At 51.4% G+C, this 15,000-nt stretch overlaps 2 protein-coding genes across 2 annotated transcripts in view; both read left to right on the top strand.

Annotated features, from left to right (window-relative positions):
* LOC124033545 (guanine nucleotide-binding protein subunit beta-5b-like) overlaps positions 1-15,000 on the top strand; it is a 279,536-nt gene that overhangs the window by 217,848 nt on the left and 46,688 nt on the right. The window lies entirely within an intron of this gene.
* LOC124033542 (unconventional myosin-Va-like) overlaps positions 1-15,000 on the top strand; it is an 89,428-nt gene that overhangs the window by 44,470 nt on the left and 29,958 nt on the right. Inside the window, 1 exon segment of the mRNA XM_046345577.1 lies at positions 14,200-14,307. Within this exon segment, the coding sequence (XP_046201533.1) occupies positions 14,200-14,307 (108 nt within the window).

Genomic DNA, 15,000 nt, shown 5'->3' with positions numbered 1-15,000 from the left:
AAGCAAAGCATCAATACAGGATTAAGATGGAATTCTACTACACCGGCTCTGATGCTCGTCAGATGTGTCAGGGCTTGAAAACTATTACGGACTACAAAGGGAAACCCAGGCGAGAGCCTACCAGACGAGCTAAATGCCTTTTTATGCTCGCTTCGAGGCAAGCAACACTGAAACATGCACGAGAGCACCAGATGTCCTGGTTGACTGTGTGATAATGCTCTCGATGCCGATGTGAGCAAGACCTTTAAACAGGTCAACATTCACAAAGTTGCGGGGCCAGATTGATTACCAGGATTTGAACTCAAAGCATACACGGACCAACTGGCAAGTGTCGTCATTGACATGTTCAACCTCTCCCTGACCGAGTCTGTAATACCTACATGTTTAAAACAGACCACCATAATCCCTGTGCCCAAGGAAGCGAAGGTAACCTGCCTAAATGATTACCGCCCCGTAGCACTCATGTCGGTAGCCATGAAGTGCTTTGAAAAGCTGGTCATGGCTCACATCAACAGCATTCTCCTGGATACCCTAAACCCACTCCAATTTCCATACCGCCCCAACAGATCCACAGATGACGCAATCTCAATCGCACTCCACACTGCCCTTTCCCACCTGGACAAAAGGAACACCTATGTGAGAATGCTATTCCTTGACTATAGCTCAGTGTTCAACACCATAGTGCCCACAAAGCTCATCACTAAGCTAAGTACTCTGGGACTAAGCACCTCCCTCTGCAACTGGATCCTGAACTTCCTGACGGACCGCCCCCAGGGGGTAAGGGCAGGCAACAACATGTCTGCCGCACTGATCCTCAACACTGGGGCCCCTCAGGAGTGTATACTTAGTACCCTCCTGTACTCCCACAACTGCGTGGTCAAACACGACTCCAACACCATCGCTAAGTTTGCTGACGACACAACTGTTGTAGGCCTGATCACCGACAACGATGAGACAGCCTATAGGGAGGAGGTCAGACCTGGCAGTGTGATGCCAGGACAACAACCTCTCCCTCAATGTGAGCAAGACACAGGAGATGATCGTGGATTACAAGAAAAGGTGGGCCGAACAGGCCCCATTAACGGGGCTGTAGTAGAGTCGGTAGAAAGTTTCAAGTTTCCATCCCTAACAAACTGTCCTGGTCCAAACACACCAAGTCATACTCGTTTCACGACTGACAAAACCTTTTCCCCTGCCAGGAGACTGAAAAGATTTAGCATGGGTCCCCAGATCCTCACAAGGTTCTACAGCTGCACCATCAAGAGCATCCTGTATGGTTGCATCCCCGTATGGCAACTGCTCGGCATCTGATCTCAAGGCGCTACAGAGGGTAGTGCATACGGTCCAGTACATCACTGGGGCAAAGCTTCCTGCAATCCAGGACCGATATCAAATCCAATTGTATTAGTCACATGCGCCATATACAATAGGTGTAGACAGTGAAATGCTTACTTACGACCCCCTAACCGACAATGCAGTTAAATAAATACAGCTAAGAATAAGAGATAAAAGTACCAGGTAACTAAAGAGGAACAGTAAAGAATAACAATATACAGGGGGGAGCCGGTACAGAGTCAATGTGGAGACTATATACAGGGGGGAGCCGGTACAGAGTCAATGTGGAGACTATATACAGGGGGTGCCGGTACACAGTCAATGTGGAGACTATATACAGGGGGAGCCGGTACAGAGTCAATGTGGAGACTATAAACAGGGGGAGCCGGTACAGAGTCAATGTGGAGACTATATACAGGGGGAGCCGGTACACAGTCAATGTGGAGACTATATACAGGGGGTGCCGGTACACAGTCAATGTGGAGACTATATAAAGGGGGGTGCCGGTACACAGTCAATGTGGAGACTATATACAGGGGGTGCCGGTACACAGTCAATGTGGAGACTATATACAGGGGGTGCCGGTACACAGTCAATGTGGAGACTATATACAGGGGGTGCCGGTACACAGTCAATGTGGAGACTATATACAGGGGGAGCCGGTACACAGTCAATGTGGAGACTATATACAGGGGGGAGCCGGTTCAGAGTCAATGTGGAGACTATATACAGGGGGGAGCCAGTACAGAGTCAATGTGGAGACTTTATACAGGGGGGAGCCGGTACAGAGTCAATGTGGAGACTATATACAGGGGGGAGCCGGTACAGAGTCAATGTGGAGACTATATACAGGGGGGAGCCGGTACACAGTCAATGTGTGGGGGCACCGGTTAGTTGAGGTAGTATGTACATGTAGGTAGAGTTAATTAAGGTGACTCTACCTACATAGGCGGTGTCAGAGGAAAGCCCATAACATTGTTAAAGCCTCCTATAGTCACCAAAGTCATAGCCTCTCTCCTACCGCACGGCAAACGGTACCGGAGCACCAAGTCTATGACCAAAAGGCTCCTTAACAGCTTCTACCCCCGAGCCATAAGACTGCTGAACAACTAGTCTAATGGCCACCGGATTACTACATTGACCCCCCCATTTGTCTTGTACCTATACTCACTGTTGATTATCTATGCATAGTCACTTCCCCCTACCTACATGTACAAGTCACCTCTAACCTGTAACCCCACACACTAACTCCGTACCGGTACCCCTGTATATAGTCTCCACACTGACTCCGTACCGGTACCCCCTGTATATAGTCTCCACATTGACTCTGTACCGGCTCCCCCCTGTATATAGTCTCCACACTGACTCCGTACCGGTACCCCCTGTATATAGTCTCTACATTGACTGTGTACCGGTACCCCCTGTATATAGTCTCCACATTGACTCCGTACCGGTACCCCCTGTATATAGTCTCCACATTGACTCGGTACCGGTACCCCCTGTATATAGTCTCTACATTGACTCGGTACCGGTACCCCCTGTATATAGTCTCCACATTGACTCGGTACCGGTACCCCCTGTATATAGTCTCCACATTGACTCTGTACCGGCTCCCCCCTGTATATAGTCTCCACACTGACTCCGTACCGGTACCCCTGTATATAGTCTCCACATTGACTGTGTACCGGTACCCCCTGTATATAGTCTCCACATTGACTCCGTACCGGTACCCCCTGTATATAGTCTCCACATTGACTCGGTACCAGTACCCCCTGTATATATTGTCCACATTGACTCGGTACCGGTACCCCCTGTATATAGTCTCCACATTGACTCGGTACCGGTACCCCCTGTATATAGTCTCCACACTGACTCCGTACCCCCTGTATATAGTCTCCACACTGACTCCGTACCGGTACCCCCTGTATATAGTCTCCACACTGACTCCGTACCGGTACCCCCTGTATATAGTCTCCACACTGACTCCGTACCGGTACCCCCTGTATATAGTCTCCACACTGACTCCGTACCGGTACCCCCTGTATATAGTCTCCACATTGACTCCGTACCGGTACCCCCTGTATATAGTCTCCACACTGACTCCGTACCGGTACCCCCTGTATATAGTCTCCACACTGACTCCGTACCGTACCCCCTGTATATAGTCTCCACACTGACTCTCCGGTACCCCCTGTATATAGTCTCCACACTGACTCCACGGTACCCCCTGTATATAGTCTCCACACTGACTCCGTACCCCCCTGTATATAGTCTCCACACTGACTCCGCACCGGTACCCCCCTGTATATAGTCTCCACACTGACTCCGCACGGTACCCCCTGTATATAGTCTCCACACTGACTCCGTACCGGTACCCCCTGTATATAGTCTCCACACTGACTCCGTACCGGTACCCCCTGTATATAGTCTCCACACTGACTCCGTGTACCGGTCCCCCTGTATATAGTCTCCACACTGACTCCGTGCACGGTCCCCCTGTATATAGTCTCCACACTGACTCCGTACCCCCTGTATATAGTCTCCACACTGACTCTATATAGTCTCCACACTGACTCCGTACCGGTACCCCTGTATATAGTCTCCACACTGACTCCGTACCGGTACCCCCTGTATATAGTCTCCACACTGACTCCGTCGGTACCCCCTGTATATAGTCTCCACCCCTACCCCTGTATATAGTCTCCACACTGACTGACCCCTGTATATAGTCTCCACACTGACTCCGTACCCCCTGTATATAGTCTCCACACTGACTCCGTACCCCCTGTATATAGTCTCCACACTGACTCCGTACCCCCTGTATATAGTCTCCACACTGACTCCTGTACCCCCTGTATATAGTCTCCACACTGACTCCGTACCCCCTGTATATAGTCTCCACACTGACCCGTCTCCACACTGACTCGGTACCCCCTGTATATAGTCTCACACTGACTGTACCCCCTGTATATAGTCTCCACACTGACTCCGTACCCCCTGTATATAGTCTCCACACTGACTCCGTCCCCCTGTATATAGTCTCCACACTGACTCCGTCCCCCCTGTATATAGTCTCCACACTGACTCCGTCCCCCTGTATATAGTCTCCACACTGACTCCGTCCCCCTGTATATAGTCTCCACACTGACTCCGTCTCCACACTGACTCCGTCCCCCCTGTATATAGTCTCCACACTGACTCCGTACCCCCTGTATATAGTCTCCACACTGACTCCGTCCCCCCTGTATATAGTCTCCACACTGACTCCGTCCCCCCTGTATATAGTCTCCACACTGACTCCGTCCCCCTGTATATAGTCTCCACACTGACTCCGTCCCCCTGTATATAGTCTCCACACTGACTCCGTCCCCCTGTATATAGTCTCCACACTGACTCCGTCCCCCTGTATATAGTCTCCACACTGACTCCGTCCCCCTGTATATAGTCTCCACACTGACTCCGTCCCCCCTGTATATAGTCTCCACACTGACTCCGTCCCCCTGTATATAGTCTCCACACTGACTCCGTACCCCCTGTATATAGTCTCCACACTGACTCCGTCCCCCTGTATATAGTCTCCACACTGACTCCGTCCCCCTGTATATAGTCTCCACACTGACTCCGTCCCCCTGTATATAGTCTCCACACTGACTCCGTCCCCCTGTATATAGTCTCCACACTGACTCCGTCCCCCCTGTATATAGTCTCCACACTGACTCCGTACCCCCTGTATATAGTCTCCACACTGACTCCGTCCCCCTGTATATAGTCTCCACACTGACTCCGTCCCCCTGTATATAGTCTCCACACTGACTCCGTCCCCCCCCTGTATATAGTCTCCACACTGACTCCGTCCCCCTGTATATAGTCTCCACACTGACTCCGTCCCCCCTGTATATAGTCTCCACACTGACTCCGTCCCCCTGTATATAGTCTCCACACTGACTCCGTCCCCCTGTATATAGTCTCCACACTGACTCCGACCCCCTGTATATAGTCTCCACACTGACTCCGTCCCCCTGTATATAGTCTCCACACTGACTCCGTCCCCCCTGTATATAGTCTCCACACTGACTCCGTCCCCCTGTATATAGTCTCCACACTGACTCCGTCCCCCTGTATATAGTCTCCACACTGACTCCGTCCCCCTGTATATAGTCTCCACATTGACTCCGTACCGGTACCCCCTGTATATAGTCTCCACACTGACTCGCACCGGTACCCCCTGTATATAGTCTCCACATTGACTCCGTACCCCCTGTATATTGTCTCCACACTGACTCCGTACCGGTACCCCCTGTATATAGTCTCCACACTGACTCCGTACCGGTACCCCCTGTATATAGTCTCCACACTGACTCCGTCGGTACCCCCTGTATATAGTCTCCACACTGACTCCGGTACCCCCTGTATATAGTCTCCACATTGACTCCGTCCCCCGGTACCCCCTGTATATAGTCTCCACACTGACTCCGTACCGGTACCCCCTGTATATAGTCTCCACATTGACTCCGTACCCCCCTGTATATAGTCTCCACATTGACTCCGTACCGGTACCCCCTGTATATAGTCTCCACACTGACTCCGTACCGGTACCCCTGTATATAGTCTCCACACTGACTCCGTACCGGTACCCCCTGTATATAGTCTCCACACTGACTCCGTACCGGCACCCCCTGTATATAGTCTCCACACTGACTCTGACCGGTCCCCCTGTATATAGTCTCCACACTGACTCCGTACCGGCTCCCCCTGTATATAGTCTCCACACTGACTCCGTACCGGTACCCCCTGTATATAGTCTCCACACTGACTCCGTACCGGTACCCCCTGTATATAGTCTCCACACTGACTCCGTACCGGTACCCCCTGTATATAGTCTCCACACTGACTCCGTACCGGTCCCCCCTGTATATAGTCTCCACACTGACTCCGTACCCCCTGTATATAGTCTCCACACTGACTCCGTCCCCCCTGTATATAGTCTCCACACTGACTCCGTACCCCCTGTATATAGTCTCCACACTGACTCCGTCCCCCTGTATATAGTCTCCACACTGACTCCGTCCCCCCTGTATATAGTCTCCACACTGACTCCGTCCCCCCTGTATATAGTCTCCACACTGACTCCGTCCCCCCTGTATATAGCCTCCACATTGACTCCGTACCGGTACTCCCTGTATATAGTCTCCACACTGACTCCGTACCGGTACCCCCTGTATATAGTCTCCACATTGACTCCGTACCCCCTGTATATAGTCTCCACACTGACTCCGTACCGGTACCCCCCTGTATATAGTCTCCACACTGACTCCGTACCGGTACCCCCTGTATATAGTCTCCACACTGACTCCGTACCGGTACCCCCTGTATATAGTCTCCACATTGACTCCGTACCGGTACCCCCTGTATATAGTCTCCACATTGACTCCGTACCGGTACCCCCTGTATATAGTCTCCACACTGACTCCGTACCGGTACCCCCTGTATATAGTCTCCACACTGACTCCGTACCGGTACCCCCTGTATATAGTCTCCACACTGACTCCGTCCCCCCTGTATATAGTCTCCACACTGACTCCGTACCCCCTGTATATAGTCTCCACACTGACTCCGTCCCCCTGTATATAGTCTCCACACTGACTCCGTCCCCCTGTATATAGTCTCCACACTGACTCCGTCCCCCCTGTATATAGTCTCCACACTGACTCCGTCCCCCCTGTATATAGCCTCCACATTGACTCCGTACCGGTACTCCCTGTATATAGTCTCCACACTGACTCCGTACCGGTACCCCCTGTATATAGTCTCCACATTGACTCCGTACCCCCTGTATATAGTCTCCACACTGACTCCGTACCGGTACCCCCCTGTATATAGTCTCCACACTGACTCCGTACCGGTACCCCCTGTATATAGTCTCCACACTGACTCCGTACCGGTACCCCCTGTATATAGTCTCCACATTGACTCCGTACCGGTACCCCCTGTATATAGTCTCCACATTGACTCCGTACCGGTACCCCCTGTATATAGTCTCCACACTGACTCCGTACCGGTACCCCCTGTATATAGTCTCCACACTGACTCCGTACCGGTACCCCCTGTATATAGTCTCCACACTGACTCCGTACCCCCGGTACCCCCTGTATATAGTCTCCACACTGACTCCGCACCGGTACCCCCTGTATATAGTCTCCACACTGACTCCGACCGGCTCCCCCTGTATATAGTCTCCACACTGACTCCGTCACCGGTACCCCCTGTATATAGTCTCCACACTGACTCCGTACCCCCGGTACCCCTGTATATAGTCTCCACACTGACTGACCGGCTCCCCCCCTGTATATAGTCTCCACACTGACTCCCGTACCCCCTGTATATAGTCTCCACACTGACTCCGTGCCCCCCTGTATATAGTCTCCACACTGACTCCGTACCGGTACCCCCTGTATATAGTCTCCACACTGACTCCGTGCCCCGGTACCCCCTGTATATAGTCTCCACACTGACTCCACGGTCCCCCTGTATATAGTCTCCACACTGACTACCCCTGTATATAGTCTCCACACTGACTCCGTCCCCCTGTATATAGTCTCCACACTGACTCCGTCCCCCTGTATATAGTCTCCACACTGACTCCGTCCCCCTGTATATAGTCTCCACACTGACTCCGTCCCCCTGTATATAGTCTCCACACTGACTCCGTCCCCCTGTATATAGTCTCCACACTGACTCCGTCCCCCCTGTATATAGCCTCCACATTGACTCCCCCGTACCGGTACCCCCTGTATATAGTCTCCACACTGACTCCGTGCCGGTACCCCCTGTATATAGTCTCCACATTGACTCCGTACCCCCTGTATATAGTCTCCACACTGACTCCGTCCCCCCTGTATATAGTCTCCACACTGACTCCGTCCCCCTGTATATAGTCTCCACACTGACTCCGTCCCCCTGTATATAGTCTCCACACTGACTCCGTCCCCCTGTATATAGCCTCCACATTGACTCCGTGCCGGTACCCCCTGTATATAGTCTCCACACTGACTCCGTGCCGGTACCCCCTGTATATAGTCTCCACATTGACTCCGTACCCCCTGTATATAGTCTCCACACTGACTCCGTACCGGTCCCCTGTATTTGGCCCCCCTGTATATAGTCTCCACACTGACTCCGTGCCGGTACCCCCTGTATATAGTCTCCACACTGACTCCGTGCCGGTACCCCCTGTATATAGTCTCCACATTGACTCCGTGCACCGGTACCCCCTGTATATAGTCTCCACATTGACTCCGTGCCGGTACCCCCTGTATATAGTCTCCACACTGACTCCGTGATCGGTACCCCTGTATATAGTCTCCACACTGACTCCGTGCCGGTACCCCTGTATATAGTCTCCACACTGACTCCGTGCCCGGTACCCCCTGTATATAGTCTCCACACTGACTCCGCACCGGTACCCCCTGTATATAGTCTCCACACTGACTCCGTAGTCTCGGCTCCCCCTGTATATAGTCTCCACACTGACTCCGTGCCGGTACCCCCTGTATATAGTCTCCACACTGACTCCGTGCACCGTGTACCCCCTGTATATAGTCTCCACACTGACTCCGTACCGGTACCCCCTGTATATAGTCTCCACACTGACTCCGTGCCGGTACCCCCTGTATATAGTCTCCACACTGACTCCGTCCGGTACCCCCTGTATATAGTCTCCACACTGACTCCGTAGAGATCCGGTCCCCCTGTATATAGTCTCCACACTGACTCGGTACCCCCTGTATATAGTCTCCACACTGACTCCGTGCCGGTCCCCCTGTATATAGTCTCCACACTGACTCGGTACCCCCTGTATATAGTCTCCACACTGACTCCGTACCCCCTGTATATAGTCTCCACACTGACTCCGCACCGGTACCCCCTGTATATAGTCTCCACACTGACTCCGACCGGTACCCCCTGTATATAGTCTCCACACTGACTCCGCACCGGTACCCCTGTATATAGGCTCCACACTGACTGACCCCTGTATATAGTCTCCACACTGACTCCGTACCCCCTGTATATAGTCTCCACACTGACTCCATACCCCTGTATATAGTCTCCACACTGACTCCGTCCCCCTGTATATAGTCTCCACATTGACTCCATACCCCCTGTATATAGTCTCCACACTGACTCTGTACCGGTACCCCCTGTATATAGTCTCCACACTGACTCCGTACCGGTACCCCCTGTATATAGTCTCCACACTGACTCCGTACCCCCTGTATATAGTCTCCACACTGACTCCGTACCCCCTGTATATAGTCTCCACACTGACTCCGTACCCCCTGTATATAGTCTCCACACTGACTCCATCCCCCCTGTATATAGTCTCCACACTGACTCCGTCCCCCTGTATATAGTCTCCACACTGACTCCGTCCCCCTGTATATAGTCTCCACACTGACTCCGTCCCCCCTGTATATAGTCTCCACACTGACTCCGTCCCCCTGTATATAGTCTCCACACTGACTCCGTCCCCCCTGTATATAGTCTCCACACTGACTCCGTCCCCCTGTATATAGTCTCCACATGACTGACCGGTACCCCCTGTATATAGTCTCCACACTGACTCCACGGTACCCCCTGTATATAGTCTCCACACTGACTCCGTACCCCCTGTATATAGTCTCCACACTGACTCCGTACCCCCTGTATATAGTCTCCACACTGACTCCGTACCCCCTGTATATAGTCTCCACACTGACTCCGTCCCCCCTGTATATAGTCTCCACATTGACTCCATACCCCTGTATATAGTCTCCACACTGACTCTGTACCGGTACCCCCTGTATATAGTCTCCACACTGACTCCCGGTACCCCCTGTATATAGTCTCCACACTGACTGACCCCTGTATATAGTCTCCACACTGACTCCATACCCCCTGTATATAGTCTCCACACTGACTCCGTCCCCCCTGTATATAGTCTCCACACTGACTCCGTACCCCCTGTATATAGTCTCCACACTGACTCCGTACCCCTGTATATAGTCTCCACACTGACTCATCCCCCTGTATATAGTCTCCACACTGACTCCGTACCCCCTGTATATAGTCTCCACACTGACTCCGTACCCCTGTATATAGTCTCCACACTGACTCCATACCCCCTGTATATAGTCTCCACACTGACTCCGTCCCCCTGTATATAGTCTCCACACTGACTCCGTACCCCCTGTATATAGTCTCCACACTGACTCCGTACCCCCTGTATATAGTCTCCACACTGACTCCATACCCCTGTATATAGTCTCCACACTGACTCCGTACCCCCTGTATATAGTCTCCACACTGACTCCGTACCCCTGTATATAGTCTCCACACTGACTCCATACCCCTGTATATAGTCTCCACACTGACTCCGTACCCCCTGTATATAGTCTCCACACTGACTCCGTACCCCCTGTATATAGTCTCCACACTGACTCCGTACCCCCTGTATATAGTCTCCACACTGACTCCGTGCCCCCTGTATATAGTCTCCACACTGACTCCATACCCCTGTATATAGTCTCCACACTGACTCCGTACCCCCTGTATATAGTCTCCACACTGACTCCGTACCCCCTGTATATAGTCTCCACACTGACTCCGTACCCCCTGTATATAGTCTCCACACTGACTCCGTCCCCCTGTATATAGTCTCCACACTGACTCCGTCCCCCTGTATATAGTCTCCACACTGACTCCGTCCCCCTGTATATAGTCTCCACACTGACTCCGTCCCCCTGTATATAGTCTCCACACTGACTCCGTGCCCCCTGTATATAGTCTCCACACTGACTCCGTACCCCCTGTATATAGTCTCCACACTGACTCCATACCCCTGTATATAGTCTCCACACTGACTCCGTACCCCCTGTATATAGTCTCCACACTGACTCCGTACCCCCTGTATATAGTCTCCACACTGACTCCGTACCCCTGTATATAGTCTCCACACTGACTCCGTCCCCCTGTATATAGTCTCCACACTGACTCCGTCCCCCTGTATATAGTCTCCACACTGACTCCGTCCCCCTGTATATAGTCTCCACACTGACTCCGTCCCCCTGTATATAGTCTCCACACTGACTCCATACCCCCTGTATATAGTCTCCACACTGACTCCGTCCCCCCTGTATATAGTCTCCACACTGACTCCGTACCCCCTGTATTTAGCCTCGTTATTCTTGTGTTCATTTTGTATTATTTTTTTACTTTAGTTTATTTGGTAAATATTTTCTTAACTCTTCTTGAACTGCACTGTTGGTTAAGGGTTTGTCAGTAAGCATTTCACGGTAAGGTCTACACTTGTTGTATTCGGCGCATGTGACAAAGGTTTGATTTGAAGCAATTGGTAGGGCAGTGGAATTAAATTCAGGATCAATAATTCAATAAATGACACCTGGATCATTCAAAATGGCGCCCAGTCATTCTCCGTGATCATAGACAACCATATTGGATCATATAGGTGAGATGTGTAACAGGGGTAGAGGAAGTATTACAGTGTATTTGTAAACAGAAATGTGAGGACAGACCTCAGCCATATTGAGTCATATTAACTGTGGGGTCATACTAACTACAGTAGAGCTCCTGTTAGATCAGAGGTCATGTTGTGGGTGTGAGGTGCCCAGCTGCCCGCAGAGATAGACTGAGGTAGAGATCATGTTAGCTCTCTCCCTGGGTGTGAGGTGCCCAGCTGCCCCCAGAGATAGACTGAGGTAGAGATCATGTTAGCTCTCTCCCTGGGTGTGAGGTGCCCAGCTGCCCGCAGAGGTAGACTGAGGTAGAGATCATGTTAGCTCTCTCCCTGGGTGTGAGGTGCCCAGCTGCCCGCAGAGATAGACTGAGGTAGAGATCATGTTAGCTCTCTCCCTGGGTGTGAGGTGCCCAGCTGCCCAGAGATAGACTGAGGTAGAGATCATGTTAGCCTCCCCTGGGTGTGAGGTGCCCAGCTGCCCCCAGAGATAGACTGAGGTAGAGATCATGTTAGCTCTCTCCCTGGGTGTGAGGTGCCCAGCTGCCCCCAGAGATAGACTGAGGTAGAGATCATGTTAGCTCTCTCCCTGGGTGTGAGGTGCCCAGCTGCCCCCAGAGATAGACTGAGGTAGAGATCATGTTAGCTCTCTCCCTGGGTGTGAGGTGCCCAGCTGCCCCCAGAGATAGACTGAGGTAGAGATCATGTTAGCTCTCTCCTGGGTGTGAGGTGCCCAGCTGCCCCCAGAGATAGACTGAGGTAGAGATCATGTTAGCTCTCTCCCTGGGTGTGAGGTGCCCAGCTGCCCCCAGAGATAGACTGAGGTAGAGATCATGTTAGCTCTCTCCCTGGGTGTGAGGTGCCCAGCTGCCCCCAGAGATAGACTGAGGTAGAGATCTGAGGTGCCCAGCTGCCCCCAGAGATAGACTGAGGTAGAGATCATGTTAGCTCTCTCCCTGGGTGTGAGGTGCCCAGCTGCCCCCAGAGATAGACTGAGGTAGAGATCATGTTAGCTCTCTCCCTGGGTGTGAGGTGCCCAGCTGCCCCCAGAGATAGACTGAGGTAGAGATCATGTTAGCTCTCTCCTGGGTGTGAGGTGCCCAGCTGCCCCCAGAGATAGACTGAGGTAGAGATCATGTTAGCTCTCTCCCTGGGTGTGAGGTGCCCAGCTGCCCCCAGAGATAGACTGAGGTAGAGATCATGTTAGCTCTCTCCCTGGGTGTGAGGTGCCCAGCTGCCCCCAGAGATAGACTGAGGTAGAGATCATGTTAGCTCTCCTGGGTGTGAGGTGCCCAGCTGCCCCCAGAGATAGACTGAGGTAGAGATCATGTTAGCTCTCTCCCTGGGTGTGAGGTGCCCAGCTGCCCCAGAGATAGACTGAGGTAGAGATCATGTTAGCTCTCTCCCTGGGTGTGAGGTGCCCAGCTGCCCCCAGAGATAGACTGAGGTAGAGATCATGTTAGCTCTCTCCTGGGTGTGAGGTGCCCAGCTGCCCCAGAGATAGACTGAGGTAGAGATCATGTTAGCTCTCTCCCTGGGTGTGAGGTGCCCAGCTGCCCCCAGAGATAGACTGAGGTAGAGATCATGTTAGCTCTCTCCCTGTGTGTGAGGCAGAAAGAGACTGTGTGTCATCTAACAAGGCTGCGTGTTTCTCCTCAAAATATTCCTTAATTCCACCTGTGAACACACACACACACACACACACACACACACACACACACACACACACACACACACACACACACACACACACACACACACACACACACACACACACACACACACACACACACACACACACACACACACACACACACACACACTTCATCTGCTGTTAGACACACTTCATCTCTGCCACACACACAAACACACATTGCCCTAGTCTCTCTCAGCTGGCCTCTTGGCAGAGACACACCCCCAGAATGGAGGTGTTGTCACGGTGATATCAGCCCTGAGTTGCCAGGTAACAGGCTATGGTTGCTTTAGTCTAGAGAAGGCTTTTGTCTTGTGTGTGTGTGTGTGCACAGTTTATGCGTGCACGTATTAGTAAGAGTATTCAATATGTCACACCCACATCAGGTCAGGATGTGGCCCTGTGTGATCCCAGTGACCCTAATGTAGCAGTACACTCCTGGGCAGCTGCTCTAAACAGTTGAATACAATACTTTCTATAGGCTACTGATTAACTGTGTGTGTGTGTGTGTGTGTGTGTGTGTGTGTGTGTGTGTGTGTGTGTGTGTGTGTGTGTGTGTGTGTGTGTGTGTGTGTGTGTGTGTGTGTGTGTGTGTGTGTGTGTGTGTGTGTGTGTGTGTGTGTGTGTGTGTGTGTGCGTGCGTGCGTGTCCATCCATGCAGGTAGTGCTGATGTCTTCCACTGCACCAATCAGGGCCGGAACCCGGTCATCGATGGAGTCGACGATGCTAAAGAGATGTGCACAACACAACATGCCTTCTCACTGCTAGGTAATATATATACACACACCTGACATGCCTTCTCACTGCTAGGTAATATATATACACACACCTGACATGCCTTCTCACTGCTAGGTAATATATATACACACACCTGACATGCCTTCTCACTGCTAGGTAATATATATACACACACACACCTGACATGCCTTCTCACTGCTAGGTAATATATACACACACACCTGACATGCCTTCTCACTGCTAGGTAATATATATATATATACACACACCTGACATGCCTTCTCACTGCTAGGTAATATATATACACACACACCTGACATGCCTTCTCACTGCTAGGTAATATATATACACAACACACCTGACATGCCTTCTCACTGCTAGGTAATATATACACACACACCTGACATGCCTTCTCACTGCTAGGTAATATATATACACACACACACCTGACATGCCTTCTCACTGCTAGGTAATATATATACACACACACCTGACATGCCTTCTCACTGCTAGGTAATATATATACACACACACCTGACATGCCTTCTCACTGCTAGGTAATATATATACACACACCTGACATGCCTTCTCACTGCTAGGTAATATATATACACACACCTGACATGCCTTCTCACTGCTAGGTAATATATATACACACACACACCTGACATGCCTTCTCACTGCTAGGTAATATATATACACACACCTGACATGCCTTCTCAC

The sequence above is a fragment of the Oncorhynchus gorbuscha genome, linkage group LG04 (genome assembly GCF_021184085.1).
Source record: "Oncorhynchus gorbuscha isolate QuinsamMale2020 ecotype Even-year linkage group LG04, OgorEven_v1.0, whole genome shotgun sequence".
In the NCBI taxonomy this organism is placed as follows: Eukaryota; Metazoa; Chordata; class Actinopteri; order Salmoniformes; family Salmonidae; genus Oncorhynchus; species Oncorhynchus gorbuscha.
This window is presented reverse-complemented; position numbering and strand designations above follow the sequence as displayed.